Source organism: Musca autumnalis, unplaced genomic scaffold, assembly GCF_047663935.1.
Source record: "Musca autumnalis isolate F117 unplaced genomic scaffold, ASM4766393v1 scaffold_5, whole genome shotgun sequence".
Classification (NCBI taxonomy): domain Eukaryota; kingdom Metazoa; phylum Arthropoda; class Insecta; order Diptera; family Muscidae; genus Musca; species Musca autumnalis.
The window spans coordinates 93217054-93231995 of record NW_027412088.1 but is presented as its reverse complement, the minus strand read 5'-3'; the positions used below and the strand labels follow the sequence as shown (position 1 = coordinate 93231995).

Genomic DNA, 14942 nt, shown 5'->3' with positions numbered 1-14942 from the left:
AGTAGTACTGTCAAACTTCTAACGAGTAACTAATGCATTGAGCGCCACTTTACAACACCTACGCTTTCGTTGTTGACACTTGTTAATTCGTTCTTGCATTTCGCCAAAGCAACAGCTTTTACAAAGGTAAATATTATCTACGATAATATTATAACCCAAATTCCTCAATAAAACCAATATTATTTTGAATTATTTACTGCCAAAAAAATTGTGTTTTTATTTCTTCTTTTTTTTCATATTTATTTGCTACGCAAACAAATAATTTGTCCAAGTTTAAGTTCAAAGATAAGCCATATCGGTCCACTCCTTCAGGTACCCCCCTCACAAAAATTCAAAAATATTCGGAAAAATTGTGCGCACGATAACTCTTGAAGGGAGGGACCGATTTGGTCTATACTTTATAATTATCGCACAAACAGGGGAGACTTCTCTCATATCAATGAGTGAACCCCGATTCATATTAGCTCAATGATATGGGACCTACTGTTTATCGCCGAGTCCGAACGGCGTGTCTAAGACACCACTTGTAGAGAAGTTGTACAAGGCTGAAATACTCAGAAAATGTCGCCAACATTACTGAGGGGTATTTTGCCACCGTTGAGAAATGTTTGATGTTGACTGGCCGGGGAATCGAACCCACGACCTTTAGCGTGCAAGGCGGGTGTGCATACCATTGCACCACTGTGGCACCCAATATATACTTTACACGTCCAAATATATCTACAAGATACACATCAGTTTCGAATATGGACTTTATTTGTCCACTCCTTAGGGTACCTATCACACAACATTTCGGATAAGTTAACTGTAAGACCTGCTTCCGAATCACTTTGATTATACCCTCAGCATTTATGCTAAGGAGGGTATATACACTATCATACGGGCAAAATGTGCCTTATCGAAATAGTGGTTTTAGACCCCAAGTATGTTTGGACGATATCCGTTTCAGAAAATTTGAAGTTGAGATGTTGAAATGTCCGTCCGTCTGTCTGGCTGGAGCGCACGATAACACTCTAATAGATCAACCGATTCGGTTCAAAATTTGGCTTTCGTAATATATTGTCCAAACTTAGTTTAAGTTCGAAGATGGGTTATATCGGCCCACTCCTTCCGGTACCTATCCCACAAAAGTTCGAAAATGTGTGCGCACGATAACTCTAAGGAAGTAACCGATATGGTTCGTACCATGCACATCGTGAAATTTCTACCAGACTTAGATGAGGTTCCAATATGGACTGAATCGTTCCACACCTTCGGGTATCTCCCAAAAACACGTATGACACCGTGTGTAGAGGTTGGAGCAAACGATATCACTCGAAAGGATCTGTCAATTCGGCCCAAAATTTGGACCTCGTAATATTTTGTCCAAACTTAGTTTCAGTTCGAAGATGGGCAACAACTTCCGGTACTTCCCCCCAATATATAAAAAATTTCACTAAAATGGTATCCAGGATATCTCTTCAAAGGGGTAACCAATTTGGTTCAAACTTTGGATCTCCTAATATTTTGTCCAAATTTAGTTTAACTTTTAAAATGGCCGATATCGATCTTCTCTTTAGGGTACCTCCCCCACAAAAGTTCAACATTGGTGTCTGAGTGCAGTTTAGGGTCTGTTCGAAGAAACAGGAGAAGGGAAACGTATACCGATGCTGATCGTTGTGGTCCTGCTTACAGCGATATTATGTTTTCCGTGGACAAGTCCATGCTTCCTGGCATACTGGTCGAAAAGTTATACAATGACCCAATGAAATGACTACTGGACTATGTCGGTCTATTCCCTTAAGTACCTCCTCCGCAACACTTTTGAACTTTGACCCTAACCCAGATTTTTGTCGGCAAGTTCAAATGTCCAAAAAAGGCCACAAAATTCAGGATAGACGCTAAATACATTCGATCTGTCCCTAGATGCAAGTTTCATTTCACACAGGCTGAGGGTATATCTCTGTCGGCAAAGCCGACTGATACTTTTTTAGTTGTTGAGATATAGAAGTTCAAATTGGGACAAAGCACTGACTGTATCGCCTCCTTATAAAACAATGTCATGACTGCAATTTCCCAACTTAAACTTATATAGCTCAAAAATGGTACACCTTACGAAAAAATTACAAACCCAATCTCGTAGAGAATTTCACAGCTATATGATTTCCATTTCGATAAGACTTGCCGTTTTCAAGCAAAATCGTGAAAATCTAACAAAAAAACCCAAAAATGGGACCTATATGTCAAAAATGGTAAAACCTAGGAACAAATCATAAAGGTCAATCCTCTAGAGAATTTTCACAGGTACAATATTTTCTTTAGCTCGATTTTGATAGGACTTGCCGTTTTCAAGCAAAATCGCCAAAACCTAAAAAAAACTAAAAATGTAAACTTTGACCGCGATTTATTTAAAAACCCCTCCAGCGATTTTTTAGTGGTTTGATTTATCTCATCTACAAACATTGCTGTTTCAGAATCCTCAAAAACTTCCCAGGTATCAGCGTCTTTCATTTAAAGTTAGTAAAGGAGCAGCGTGCATGATATTGCTTTATAAGGAGATGAAAAAGCCCTCCCGCGATTTCTTTTAGTATTTTGATTTTGCCAATTTATGAACATTACAGTTTCAGAATCCGCAAAAACTTCCCAGGTGTAAGCTCCTTTTATTTAAAGTTGGTTAAGGCGCACCGTGATATATTTTCAGGATGAACACAAAAAACCTAAGATTTCCGAGTGAGCAAAATCTAACCTCATGTCATAAGCTGAAGGTATAAATCAATCTGATGGTATCGACTAATACTTTTTTTACTTATTTAAGCTTCGACTTGGGTGTAACTTCGTTTTATGGGTTTTGGTCTGTTATTCTCTCTTTTCTCTCTCTCTAACAATCTATAGCATCAGTGAATTGAATTCCTCCCTGAAAAATAATTATCCAGTTGATCAGTCTCTTCCATGGTCCCCATTTATAGACAACTTTTAAATATATTTATAGGAATAAAATTTCCTTATGGTGGTAGACATAAGAATTCGTTTAGGCCCAAACAAGCAGCGTTAATATGTTTATTAAGTAAGGTAGACTTCAGGAGCTGTATAGGAATATAAACTCATAAAGTTTTTACAGGAAGGCAATGACGTCAGGCCACTACTAACAACAAAAACTAAATACATATTTGTCCGTTAGACGATGAAGGAAATTAATTTTAGGGTGTTTTCTTTTAAGCTGTATGCGGCTGTATACGGTAATGGACGGTGTAGGTAATTACTAGAAATTTCTATTAAAAATACAAATTTTTGTTGTATCAATAATTGTCCTTATGACCTTTAGCAAACATTAAATTGTTTCAAAGTCATTAAGGATATTCATTTTGGGGCACTTACTATCCACGAAATATTCTCAAAATTTCTTATTCAAAACATGACAGCAGCATAACTGCTCACATTTAAGGGAATATGAATAGGACGATGATAGCATACAACTTTATACATGTTTGTTTGCCAACGGACTTTTATGATGTCACAACATTCTCACCGCCAACCACCACCAACAACAAGAAAGCACAACTTTTCAACATTTGTGAACCACTTGTGGATTTAAACCAAAATAAAAGTAACAAAAAAGACAAGAACAAATATTTTCACTGGATTAACAACAAAAACAAACATCACACACATTCATAAAGTAAAATACAACAACAGCAAAAGTCAATGTAACCAAAAGTCCTTTAGAATTCCAGTTATTTGGCGTCATAGATTTGTTCAGCTGTCGGGACTATTTTGGTCGTGGGTGTTTGGTTTTGAAATGAAAACAACAAAAGGATATGAATAAATATTATTAGTGTTGGTGTATGTACATATTTCTGGATTAGAGTGCGTGCGTGCGCGTGTGTGTTTTGGGAGAGTGTGTAGGTCAGGAATCTTTGGAGTGTCAATATCTCTATTCAAAAAAAAAGAGGTCAACAAGCTTCTTCGTTATTTGATTGGCTAACCGAACAAAAGGTTTCGTGGTTCAGGTTCGGGGAGCTTATTTCACTGATAACTGTCTTAGTTAGCATTTTCCATTCGACCTATTGGCGCCATTGATTTTACTTTGCTGCCCTTCCCTTCTGTTGGCCCTTTTCTGTTTTTGAAAATTTCGTGATTTGTAACGAATGAAATTTTGTGTGTTTTTGGAATGCCAGGAATTGTGTGTTCTCGCTCGCCGTGGCTGATGTAATTCCCGTTTCGGGGAATACCATTGTCATTTAGTTGTCAAACGGACGTGAAACGTGGTGGTTAAAGAATTTTAAGTTTGAAAAAAAAAAAACAAAAAATAAATAAATAAAGTAAGAGCAAATTTCGGCGTTGTTTGTGAAATTTTACGATAAATTCGATTTGAGGATAATAAATTTGTTGGTCAAATTACAGAAAGTGGATATAAATAATGAAACAGTTAGGCATAATTATCAAATTATAATCGTTGCAAATAGTAATAGTAAAATTTCAAAATGATTCATTACTTGGATTAAATTTCAATTAATTACAATGGAAAATTCTATCTTTTGGAAAGAAAGAAGTTAGATGTAAAAAAATGTATATAGGTATCAAAGAATTCCAAAAAATCTTAACTATGGACATGATCCAAAAAGGGCATTTAATAACGGATTGTCTCACCTTAGGGATTAAATCATGCAGAGTTTTGTTGGTGTAACGGCCTACTGCTTTAAAAATGTGACTAACAGTCCATGGTCGTGTTTGTACTGCTGATGGTTGATAAAGTCCAGCTCCCTACGGATATGTTACTTTTTGTGCGAAATAATGTGATGCGAATAAGATGTGATTTTTTTGAATAATTTCTGTAACGCACATGCTAACAACGCCCGAACACTTAAAGCGTTTTTTACCACAAAAGAAGAATGCATGTATTCTTATGAATACTACCGAAATACGTTGAGCGTATAAAATTTGAGGTTGAACAAATTCAACTTTTATTACAGTTGGGTATTACTGGAAATACATAGTTCCTCCACCAAAAAAAGACATTTTTTATGTATCAACTCCGAAGATAAGAACTATGAAAAGTGAAAACACAAAAGAACGGTTAATTGATAGTTTCATTTAATTGTTTCGGTTTGGGAAGTATTTACACGCAAAAAAAACGGCCTCTCTAACATATGTCCCAAACATATTTTGCAGCAAACATATATATGTTTGCAACAGTCCCAAACATAATATATGTTTGGGTCTGCAAACAAATATATGTTTGGGTGCAAACATATACATGTTTGGGTGCAAAGATATTTATGTTTGGGTGAAAATATATTTATGTTTGGGTGCAAAAAGATATGTTTGGGTGGAAACAATTCTATGTTTGGGTGCAAACATTTTACATGTTTGGGTGTAAAAAATACAAACCCAAAAGGCACAAAAAAAACAAACACATGCGCCAGTGGGCGCTTACTGAGAGCAAGGGAGCGTAAAATTCAATGTAAAACACTTTAAAATGTGTGCTCACTTGCTCTCAGTAAGAACTCACTGGCTATCTCTATAGTATACACACAAATGTTGTGGTTTTTTATTGAAAGGCAAAAGAACAACAAACACATAGGTACATACAAAATTCCAAAGAAATACATAACACACTTTAATAAAAGAAAAACTGATTGAAATAATTTGTAAATAGTTACACTTTTAAAAAGGAAAATATATAGAAACGTAGTTGAACGCTTCTCCTTAGTTGTGAAATAAAACAAATTGTCCTCATAGTTGAAATCATCAGCGGGGAATCGGCATCTAGAATCAAATGATTATCTAATGTAATAAATAAATATGGATATGCCATATTTCAAATATACATAAGTATGTATGTAATTACCAATATTAAATGCCATTTCTTTGTCCAATAAAATAATTCCATTCAACTTTCCGATTCAATTATAAAATGTATTGGGCATTTAATTTACTAAAAAGTACAATTTCTTTAAGAAAACACAAAACACTGATTTATTCACTAACTTTACCGTCTTGACTCTACAAAGGCAACTAAAACACTGAAGAAAGAAAAAATATAATTCATATCATTTCTTCTTGGTTAACAAGAACAAAACAAGAAACACTCGAGTTTGACGCATACATGCCACCAAAACCCCCTTCTTCGCTTCTACGTCTTCTATTATACAATACACACAACTCTTTATTATTAAACAGCATTCCACAGCCGCAAGAGCACTGTTATTACTATCGTTGACAAACATCCTCTCTCCACCCATGAAAAAATGTTCTAACATAAAAAATATCTTTTACCCAAACATATCAAATTGAGATATGTTACAAAATGTTGCAAACATATATTTGTTTGCAACCGGTCCCAAACATATATTTGTTTGGATCCAAACATATTTCTAACATAAATTTTTCTGCGTGTAGAAAAAAGAAAAACGAACGGAAGTAGAGATGGGCGCGTGCCTAAATAATTAGGCACTAACATGCACGAACACGGAACAAAAATTTTATGCACATTCACGCACAAACCCGGCATTTTTCAAGAAGGCACGAACACCCACACTCACGCACGAAATTACAACAAAAAAAAAAGAGATATTCATATGGTTGTGCAATTATTTGTTCACAAAATATTTATATATACTTCTAAAATATACATATTGCAAAATTACTTATAAACTTATATTCATATTCTTATTTAAAAACATTATTTCCAGATGTGGAAAAAATCTCTCGCTCGTTGCTGAGCTGACTTGTATAACCAAAATTTTCCTGGTTAATTGTTTTAAAAATTTCAGATTAGACTCTTTCCATAAGTTTAAAACATCAGGCTGGCTAGATACGGCATTCTCTAAATAGGTATAAATTTCTTTATCAATTAGAGACTTGTCCATTTTTCGTCTTTTTGCCAAATTTGGATCAAGAAACTGTGAAAATTCGTGTAAATGTGCTTATACTTAGAACACTCTATGTTCTCACTTTGTATATCAGCTAACATTGCTTTTACATTAGCTATTACATCAGTTCTTTTTTTTCTAATAAAAAATCATCTGCTTAAATGGCGGAAATAAAAACATCCCTATAAGATGTGCCATTGCTGGTACAAAGCGTTTAAACAATGTAAACAATCATTGCTTTCAAATCTTTCATGAATTGAGAGTCAATGGCAAGAATTGAGCAAACTTTCAAAAGTTTGAAATTTTGCCTGTTAGGGCGAAGATCATTTTTAATGATTTTTATTAATTTTCTCGTTTAGAGTTAGCTTGATGATCGAACATTTTTTGCAAGTGAAAAAGGAAAGCCAAGGACTCGAACCCATACAGTCACCAAATTACGTGACCTGGATTCGTTATTTGTTGAGCAGCTCTTCAGACGTATCGACTTCTCTGTCTTAGAACTTTTAATTTTTCATATGCAAATGCGGTTGAATTGTATTTCTTCATGACAAACGCTTTTTTGCGCTGCCTTTGAAGTTATGAGTTTGGCTTTGAACGCTAATACGCACAGCAGGGTATTTTTCCGAGCTTAATTTTTCGGAACACTCTTTGCATATTTTGAGACAACCCAATAGAGGTTCTAGCTTTAAGTCGGATATACGATCCAACTCATTATTTTCTAGCAAAATACTCTTAATCTCATTCTGGACTTGGTATATGCTCTCAAGCATAATATATGTTGAATTCAAACGTGTTCTTATATCTTGTTTTAATGTTGTTTAGCTCCGAGTGTTTATAATATCTTACAAGCTTTTTTAAGCAGTCAATAACGTTTCCCAATTCGGGAAGAGGATGTTTTTCAACAACATCATCCATAACTAAGTTCAAATTGGGGCAAGCGCACGGTATACGTTTAAATCTTTTAAAATCCGAAACAACGTTGGAACCATTGTCGGTTACAAATACAGAATTTCCCAACTTGTCTTCAGTATCAAATTTAGCAAGATAAAGAACTGAATTTTAAAGACAGTATATTGCGTTAACCCGCTGTGTTGTTTTTGTATTTGCTCTCTCATGAACAGAACAAATGGCAAACAGACATAATCTTTTTGTTCTCGCCTCTACAAAAACAAATAATTTTAGGAAAACTACAGTTGGTGAATTTTTTGGTCGGTTTAAAATTCTTGTTCGATTTTTATACCCTCCACCATAGGATGGGGGGTATATTAAGTTTGTCATTCCGCTTGTAACTACTCGAAATAATGATTTTAGACCCCACAAACTATATATATTCTTGATCAGCGTGCAATTCTACATGGATTTAGCCATGTCCGTCCGTCAGTGGAAATCACTCCAGCTTCCGAACGGATTGAAATAGGTGGATGAAATTTTGGTAAAATCTATTATATGTATGTATGACTTTTGGTATTGAAAGCGGGCTATGTAGGTCCACGTTTTCGTATAGCCCCCATACAAAGTGACGCGTGACGCGTCGTCTTTTAACGAAATTTTAGGATATTTGTCCCATTTGACCACCGAATTGGTTGTAATTTAGTATTTTGTGTCTCCAGAGGCTAAAAAATATTTCTACCAAATTTTTTTTATATAGGTCCACGTTTTGGTATAGCCCCCATATAAGGCCCCATATATAGTACGCGTCATTTTTAGATATTTTGAATGTATTAGTCCATTTGAACACCGAATTTGTTGTAATTTGGTATTTTGTGTCTCCAGAGGCTAAAAAACATTTCTACTGAAGTTTGTTTATATAGGTCCACCTTTTGGTAGAGCCCCCATATAACGCCCCATGTATAGTACGCGTCACTTTAAGATATTTTGAATGTATTAGTCCCATTTGACCACAGAATCGGTTGTAAGTCTGTATTTTGTGTTTCCACAGGCTAAGAAATATTTCTACCATAAAATGTTTATATAGGTCAAGGTTTTGATATAGACCCCATAAGAAGGTACCTCCCGATTTTCGGTATTTTGTCGGTATAGGTCTACGCCTTAATATAGCCCCCATAGAAAGAATTCGGAAGATTGTAAATATTGGTCCATGTTTTGAAAAGAACAAAAATGTCGCCCCATATTAACTGTTTTGAAGGGATTATTATCAGTTGCACAAGCTGGATCTTGTAAGGTCGCAAGCCAAGATCTTTGCGCAAAATCTTCCATAATGTTGATGGACAAAGGTCCAATTGCTGTGCACGGTGGCGAATCGATTCATTCGGGTCCTCTTCAACACTTTGCTCTACAGCGGCAACTGTTTCTTCGGTGCGCACTGTTCGACGTCTCTGCGGATGCGTATTATCATATAGAGTAAACGTAGTGCGAAAACTATCCATGGTTAACCGAATTAATTGTTCCGATGGACGATTATGTCGACCATAAAATGGACGGAGCTTGCGGTAAACTTCGCGAACTGAACCATTATTTTCGAAATAAATTTGCACGATTTGCAAACCTGTTCATGATGAAATGGCAAACCAAACCAAACATAAATGACATTAGAGTTGCCAGATTTGACCACAAAATGCCAGTTTTATCTCTATTCGAAAAACAAACCTGTAAAAAACACCCGTTACTACTCCTGCAATAAAAGGAAGAGTTTAGTACTTTCATAAATGAAATAAAACTAATTGTTCTTATTCAATTCAATACACTTCGGGGTGGAGGGTATAAAAAGTTCGGCCCGGCCGAACTTAACGCTTTTCTTACTTGTTTGTGGATATATTTTGTGAACCTCAAATACTTAATTACAGGTAGTTCGGTCAAAAAACGTAGCTAATCTCCTAAAAAGCTGCCGTGTTGACAATTTTTGATGAAGATGTTTTATGACCACTGGGGACTTCAGGTTAGGTTAGGTTGAAAAGAGGGGTGATGCAAAATCATCACATGTCCGTGTGGACATAGACTTAAGCAATAAGGAGGCCTATTGTGCGCTCTAATTTGGGGGTCATGGATTAGGTTGTATTTTTAGAGTGTAAGAAATAATTAGTTAATTCCTAATTCAGGGATGAACGCAGGGTGGCGGCCCAATTTGTTTAAGAAATATTTAATTTTTTTGTTTGAATACTCTTTTTGCGAGAAACTTCCAATAAAACTTAATTTCTTCTTTATGTCATGTCATTTCATTATACCCTACACCACTATGTGGGGAGGGTATTATAAGTTGGTTTTGGCCAAAAAGTTTGTAACGCATTGAAATAATGGTCGTAAACCCATACATATGTATATATACCAAAATGAATGTCTCGACAAGCTGAGTCGATCTGGCCATGTGTGTCCGTCTGTCCATCTAAACCTTGTAATCACGCTACAATTTTAATCCGATCGTCACCAAATTTTGGGGGTTGATGAAGGTGATGGTCGGATAATATTCAGGGGTCGAAGATATCGCAATAGCCGCTAATAGAACACAACTTTTCATTTTTGCGATTTTAATAATAATGACGAATATCGCAGCTTTGGGAACCTTCGAAAAGCAAAGTCTGACTATGAAAGTAGAAAATCCCATCTTTACAATGATGCAAAGTAGGTTGGCGTAGGTGGCCAAATAACGGAGATATCGCAATAGTCGGTAATACATCCAATTTTTTAATTTTTTTGTAATCACGCTACACGTCGCAATTTTGATTGGATCGAAACGACATTTTGGGTCGGAATGTGAAAAAAAACTTATTTGGAGAAAAGGCCAACGTTTTATTTCAAAGTGAATATCTCTCTTCTGTAAGAGGTATATCGAAAGCAAAAGCTGGCAAGGAAAGTAGAAAATATCACCTTTACAACGATGTGAAGTAGGTTGGAGGTTGATGGGGGTCTCACAGAGAAAGAAGCCTATTGATGGTTGGCGTACATCCCACTTTTCCATTTTTTTATTTGAGTTGTACTGACGATGCACTTAAATGCGTTTCAACAAAATTGACCTGTATTAATGAATACATTCAGAGCAAAGGCGCTAAGCTATCCCAATTTTAATATTTTGAATTTTACTAGGCAAAAGCTTATGCACAGGGGTAGTGGTGTAGGATATCACATAGTCGGCCCCGACCAGACTATAGCCTTGTTTTTTTTATAATTTTCTTTCAAAAATCCCAAAATTTGTGCGGTTTGAAGTGTTTCACCGAAATAGCACATTGTTTAATAATTTGAGTACGACTGCCAAGTTTGAATGCTACTGTTACGATTCTTTAAAATTGAAATTGGAATAAAAGCCATTTCAAGTTTAAACGCTAATATTGGGTAAACGATGTCTATAATACTTGGAAAAATACGTTTTGAAGGCTGTGGCCTTTAATTGTCTATAATACGTGACAACAGTTGATAGTTTCTTGTTAGATTTATAAATAACTAATATAAAATGAGTAATAGAAGAGACGGTGCAAAATAAACTTGAACTTCTACTGAAATTTGGGTACAATTCTTCGTGAAATAAAGATAAGTTGATCGTTGAAATATCAGGTGATTTTTACTGCTTTGGATCTGAGCCAACATACCATTAAGAAACATCCAGATCTTTCCTATACACAAAAATGAAGTAACAAATAAAAATTTGAAATGTGCTAATGAAATGAATCTACGATTATTATTCAAATCACTACGTATATATAAATGTTTATATATTTTTCTTACCTTATCTTTCATTTCAGAAACATTAAACATGACTGCGGTAAAGATGAGACGAACTATTGCCAGCTGGATTAATCTGATCATAGGATGGTTTCATTTCTTGTTTTCTACTGCTCTAGCAATGGGACTGTTATACTATTTGATATTCTATTATGAGAGACCACATGACAATCGTAAGTCACCAAATTCCATAGTTCAATTTTTAATGTACTAATAAAGTTTCTTCTCTTATTTTATTTAGCAAAAATAGCTGCATTTGGCCTGCCGGTACTATTGGCAATATTTTTATTCAGTTTCTCCAGTTTCATATTTGACATACTGCTAATTACTGGTATACTGGCGGTAAGTAGATATTGCAAGAATTGTTGATGGTAATTAAGAATTGATTGTATTCTTTCCAGCGACGCGTTAATTTAATATCAGCCTTTGTTATTGGCAATTACATGGTCTTGGGTTTCTTGATGTGCTGTGCTGTTTTCTTCTTTGCTGAGGATTATGTGCACAAGGATACAACGGTGGGTAATTTAATAAATCCACTAATGCATGGCTTGACATTGGGTAAGATGGAAGTTTTTAAATAAAAATATTTAAGTAATTAATAGATATTATTTATTTCCTTTTCAGTCACCATGGTGTATTTATTCTATCCCGTCTATCTGCTGGTTCAACAAACACGTCTGCCACCTACCCATGAACACCAGATATTGGATGAGACTGAAGTTTTAGCTAAACCATCGAAACATGGGAAACCTGTTAATAAACATGCTCCGAATAAACACCACAAACCTACTAAACCCGTAAGACCTCCGAGACCTAACATCCAGGTGAACAAGGTCAATTGTTAAAAACAAAAAAAAAAAATGTTACAAAAAACGAACCAACCAACGAATAGTTTTATGAAACTTTTTATGAAACGAATGCTTTTATTGTTATTGTTAGAGGGCTGAGAATAAGCCGAAAAATATGACCAACGCAATTATTTATTTTTAATATGTATGTATAAAATAAGATTTTTGAAGAAAATTTATTGAATAAACAAATCGATTGTTAAAAATTATTGAAACAAACAATGAAAGGTCACAGATTTTTAGTATTACAGTAAGTGTTTTGTAAATCTTTCTGCTTTAAACCGTATAGGGTTATTTTTGTTTTATTAGTTCGAATTCCTTAGATGAATTATTTGATTATTTCTCCTACAAGTTGAGCACTGTATAATCTCACGGAGATGTTTAACCACGAATGGCCGTCCGTAGCATATTGGTCGGATGTACATTAGGGTTATGACTTTTTGACCTTGTTTCTCAATGACTGAAATAACCTTTATTCTATTCAGGTAATAGAAAAGGTCACACACTAACCAACTTGATTTATTTTAAATACTATGTGTTTCGCGACTTACCTTTGGTTTGCCTTTTTGTAATAATAAGATTTGTTTTTGTTATGTTTCAATTATGGTGTCCAAAAAACCGGGGTTTCCAAATAAAACGGTTTTCGGTTAACCGAAATTTTTAATTTTTTCAAAACCCGGTTTTCGGTTTTCAGCATTTGCCAAAACCGGTTAACCGGTTTAAACCGGTTTTGTTAAATAGGTACAAAATTGCTCATAATTTATAAATAGTTGATTAAAAATGTGCGACAAGGTGTAAATTAAGTATAACGACTTCGTTATTATAACAATGGTAAACAATACAAATATAATATTGTGTACCAAAAGAATTAAGTTTACATTTCATTAAGTCCGGATTCTTCGTCTCGCTTTGCCAACCTCAACTTATCGTGAAATGACTGAATCCAACATTAATTTTGTTACCGTTACCCTTTATAACCTGACATTCGTCTAAAAATTGTGTTAATTATGCACATACTCCCCCTAGTGAGGCTGATCTGTTTAATAATTACTATATTGGACTAAATATTGGTTTTAAATTGTAGCTACTACAGCTCTAGTTCCTAGTTCACTGTACTAGTTCCAAAACGTGTGAATAACGTCATACAAACTTGCCGGGTAACCGGTTAACCGGTTTCGGTTTTGGACACTCTAGTTTCAATTCAATGTAGGGTTTTTATTGATGCTTTAGGTTAGTTCACAAATTTAATTTATGTTTTAGTTATAATTAGGCAATATTTACAAGGTTTTATCAGCAATTCACTAGGTTTTAAGTAGATAATTTTTTGGCAATTTTTAGGTGATTTTAAATAGGCAATTTTAACAGGTAAGTTTTAGGCAATTTTAGGCAGATTCAATTTAAGTTTAAGGTAAGTTTTAGGCAACTTTGAGATCTAGGTTTGGGTAAGTATTTATGTGTTTCTGCTTTCTTAACTTATGTTTTAGCGTGTAAGTTTTATCACTTTAGCTTGTAAGTAGATTTTAAATAGCAAAATTGTAGTTTATAAGTAGGTTTCTAATTAGGCAAATTTTAGTTTTAACAATTTTTTGTGTTTTGTTCTTTAATTTATTTTGTACTTTGTGGTATTTTGTGTTGTTTCTTTATGTTTATAAATTCAATGTAATTTTCTGTGTAAATTCAATTTAATTTAAATGTTGTTTACATATTTTACATAAGTTTTGAATTTTGACGCAGTCACCGCTAATTCAACCGGACAGTGGCGAGCAAAAGTTAACGAATTTATAAACACTATGAAATAAAAATTGTTTTTTTTTAATATTTCCTTTTGCATGAATGAATGGCATTTTTTCTATTTTTGACTATAATATTTTTTATTCTATTTAAATATGGCAAATGGTCCCACAAAAAACACTTTTAATTGATATGGTATATGAAATAAAATTATATATGATATAAAATGATATATATGCACGAAGAGAAGAGATATTGTAACGGGCAATCATATTCTAAGAACAAAATAGTGTATTTTAAAAATCTGAAAATATATATTGTTGTTTCAACCATATATTTTGTGTCTGGCACCATATTGAGCCAAAATATATTGTTGCACCAACAATATATATTTTCAGATTTTTAAAATATATTATTTTGTTCTTAGAATATGATTGCCGCTACAATATCCCTTCTTTGCATGTGTAATAATATGATGTGGCTCCAAAGCTTATTTTTTGCCATAAAAGCTCATATAGAAAATTTTTCAAAAGATATTGTGCGTGAGTCTTTGACCATAATAACTGAACTCAAAAGAGAACTCTTCAAAAATACTGTTGTTTATTATTTAATCTTGACGTGTTTTGTACTTTTTGAACAAAATGTTTTTTCCTGTAGTAGGAATAGCAGCATTTTCTTAGTATACCCTCAGTCTTTAGACCAACCAAGGTATATGGTACAAACCAAATTTCCTTTGCAATTCCATTGTGACAAATTGATGAGTCCGAGGAACAAAAATACAAACACCAACTTTTAATATGTAGAGGAATGAAAGTTAATTAAGAGACTGACAACAAAATGT

At 34.2% G+C, this 14942-nt stretch overlaps 1 protein-coding gene across 1 annotated transcript; it reads left to right on the top strand.

Moving 5' to 3' along the window:
- Positions 1-107: 107 nt before the first annotated feature.
- Positions 108-12488, top strand: LOC141406023 (uncharacterized). Its single transcript, XM_073990990.1, has 5 exons — positions 108-126; positions 11543-11695; positions 11764-11864; positions 11924-12080; positions 12147-12488. Exons 2-5 carry the CDS (start codon positions 11554-11556, stop codon positions 12365-12367), a joined length of 621 nt encoding a protein of 206 aa, XP_073847091.1. The 5' UTR covers positions 108-126; positions 11543-11553; the 3' UTR covers positions 12368-12488.
- Positions 12489-14942: the final 2454 nt, after the last annotated feature.

Excerpts from the sequence above, each read along its gene's own strand:
- LOC141406023 (XM_073990990.1), top strand. The coding sequence starts at position 11,554 with ATGACTGCGGTAAAGATGAGACGAACTATTGCCAGCTGGATTAATCTG. Across the intron at positions 11,865-11,923 it reads TAATTACTGGTATACTGGCG|CGACGCGTTAATTTAATATC; the intron begins GTAAGTAGATAT and ends TATTCTTTCCAG. Across the intron at positions 12,081-12,146 it reads AATGCATGGCTTGACATTGG|TCACCATGGTGTATTTATTC; the intron begins GTAAGATGGAAG and ends TTTCCTTTTCAG.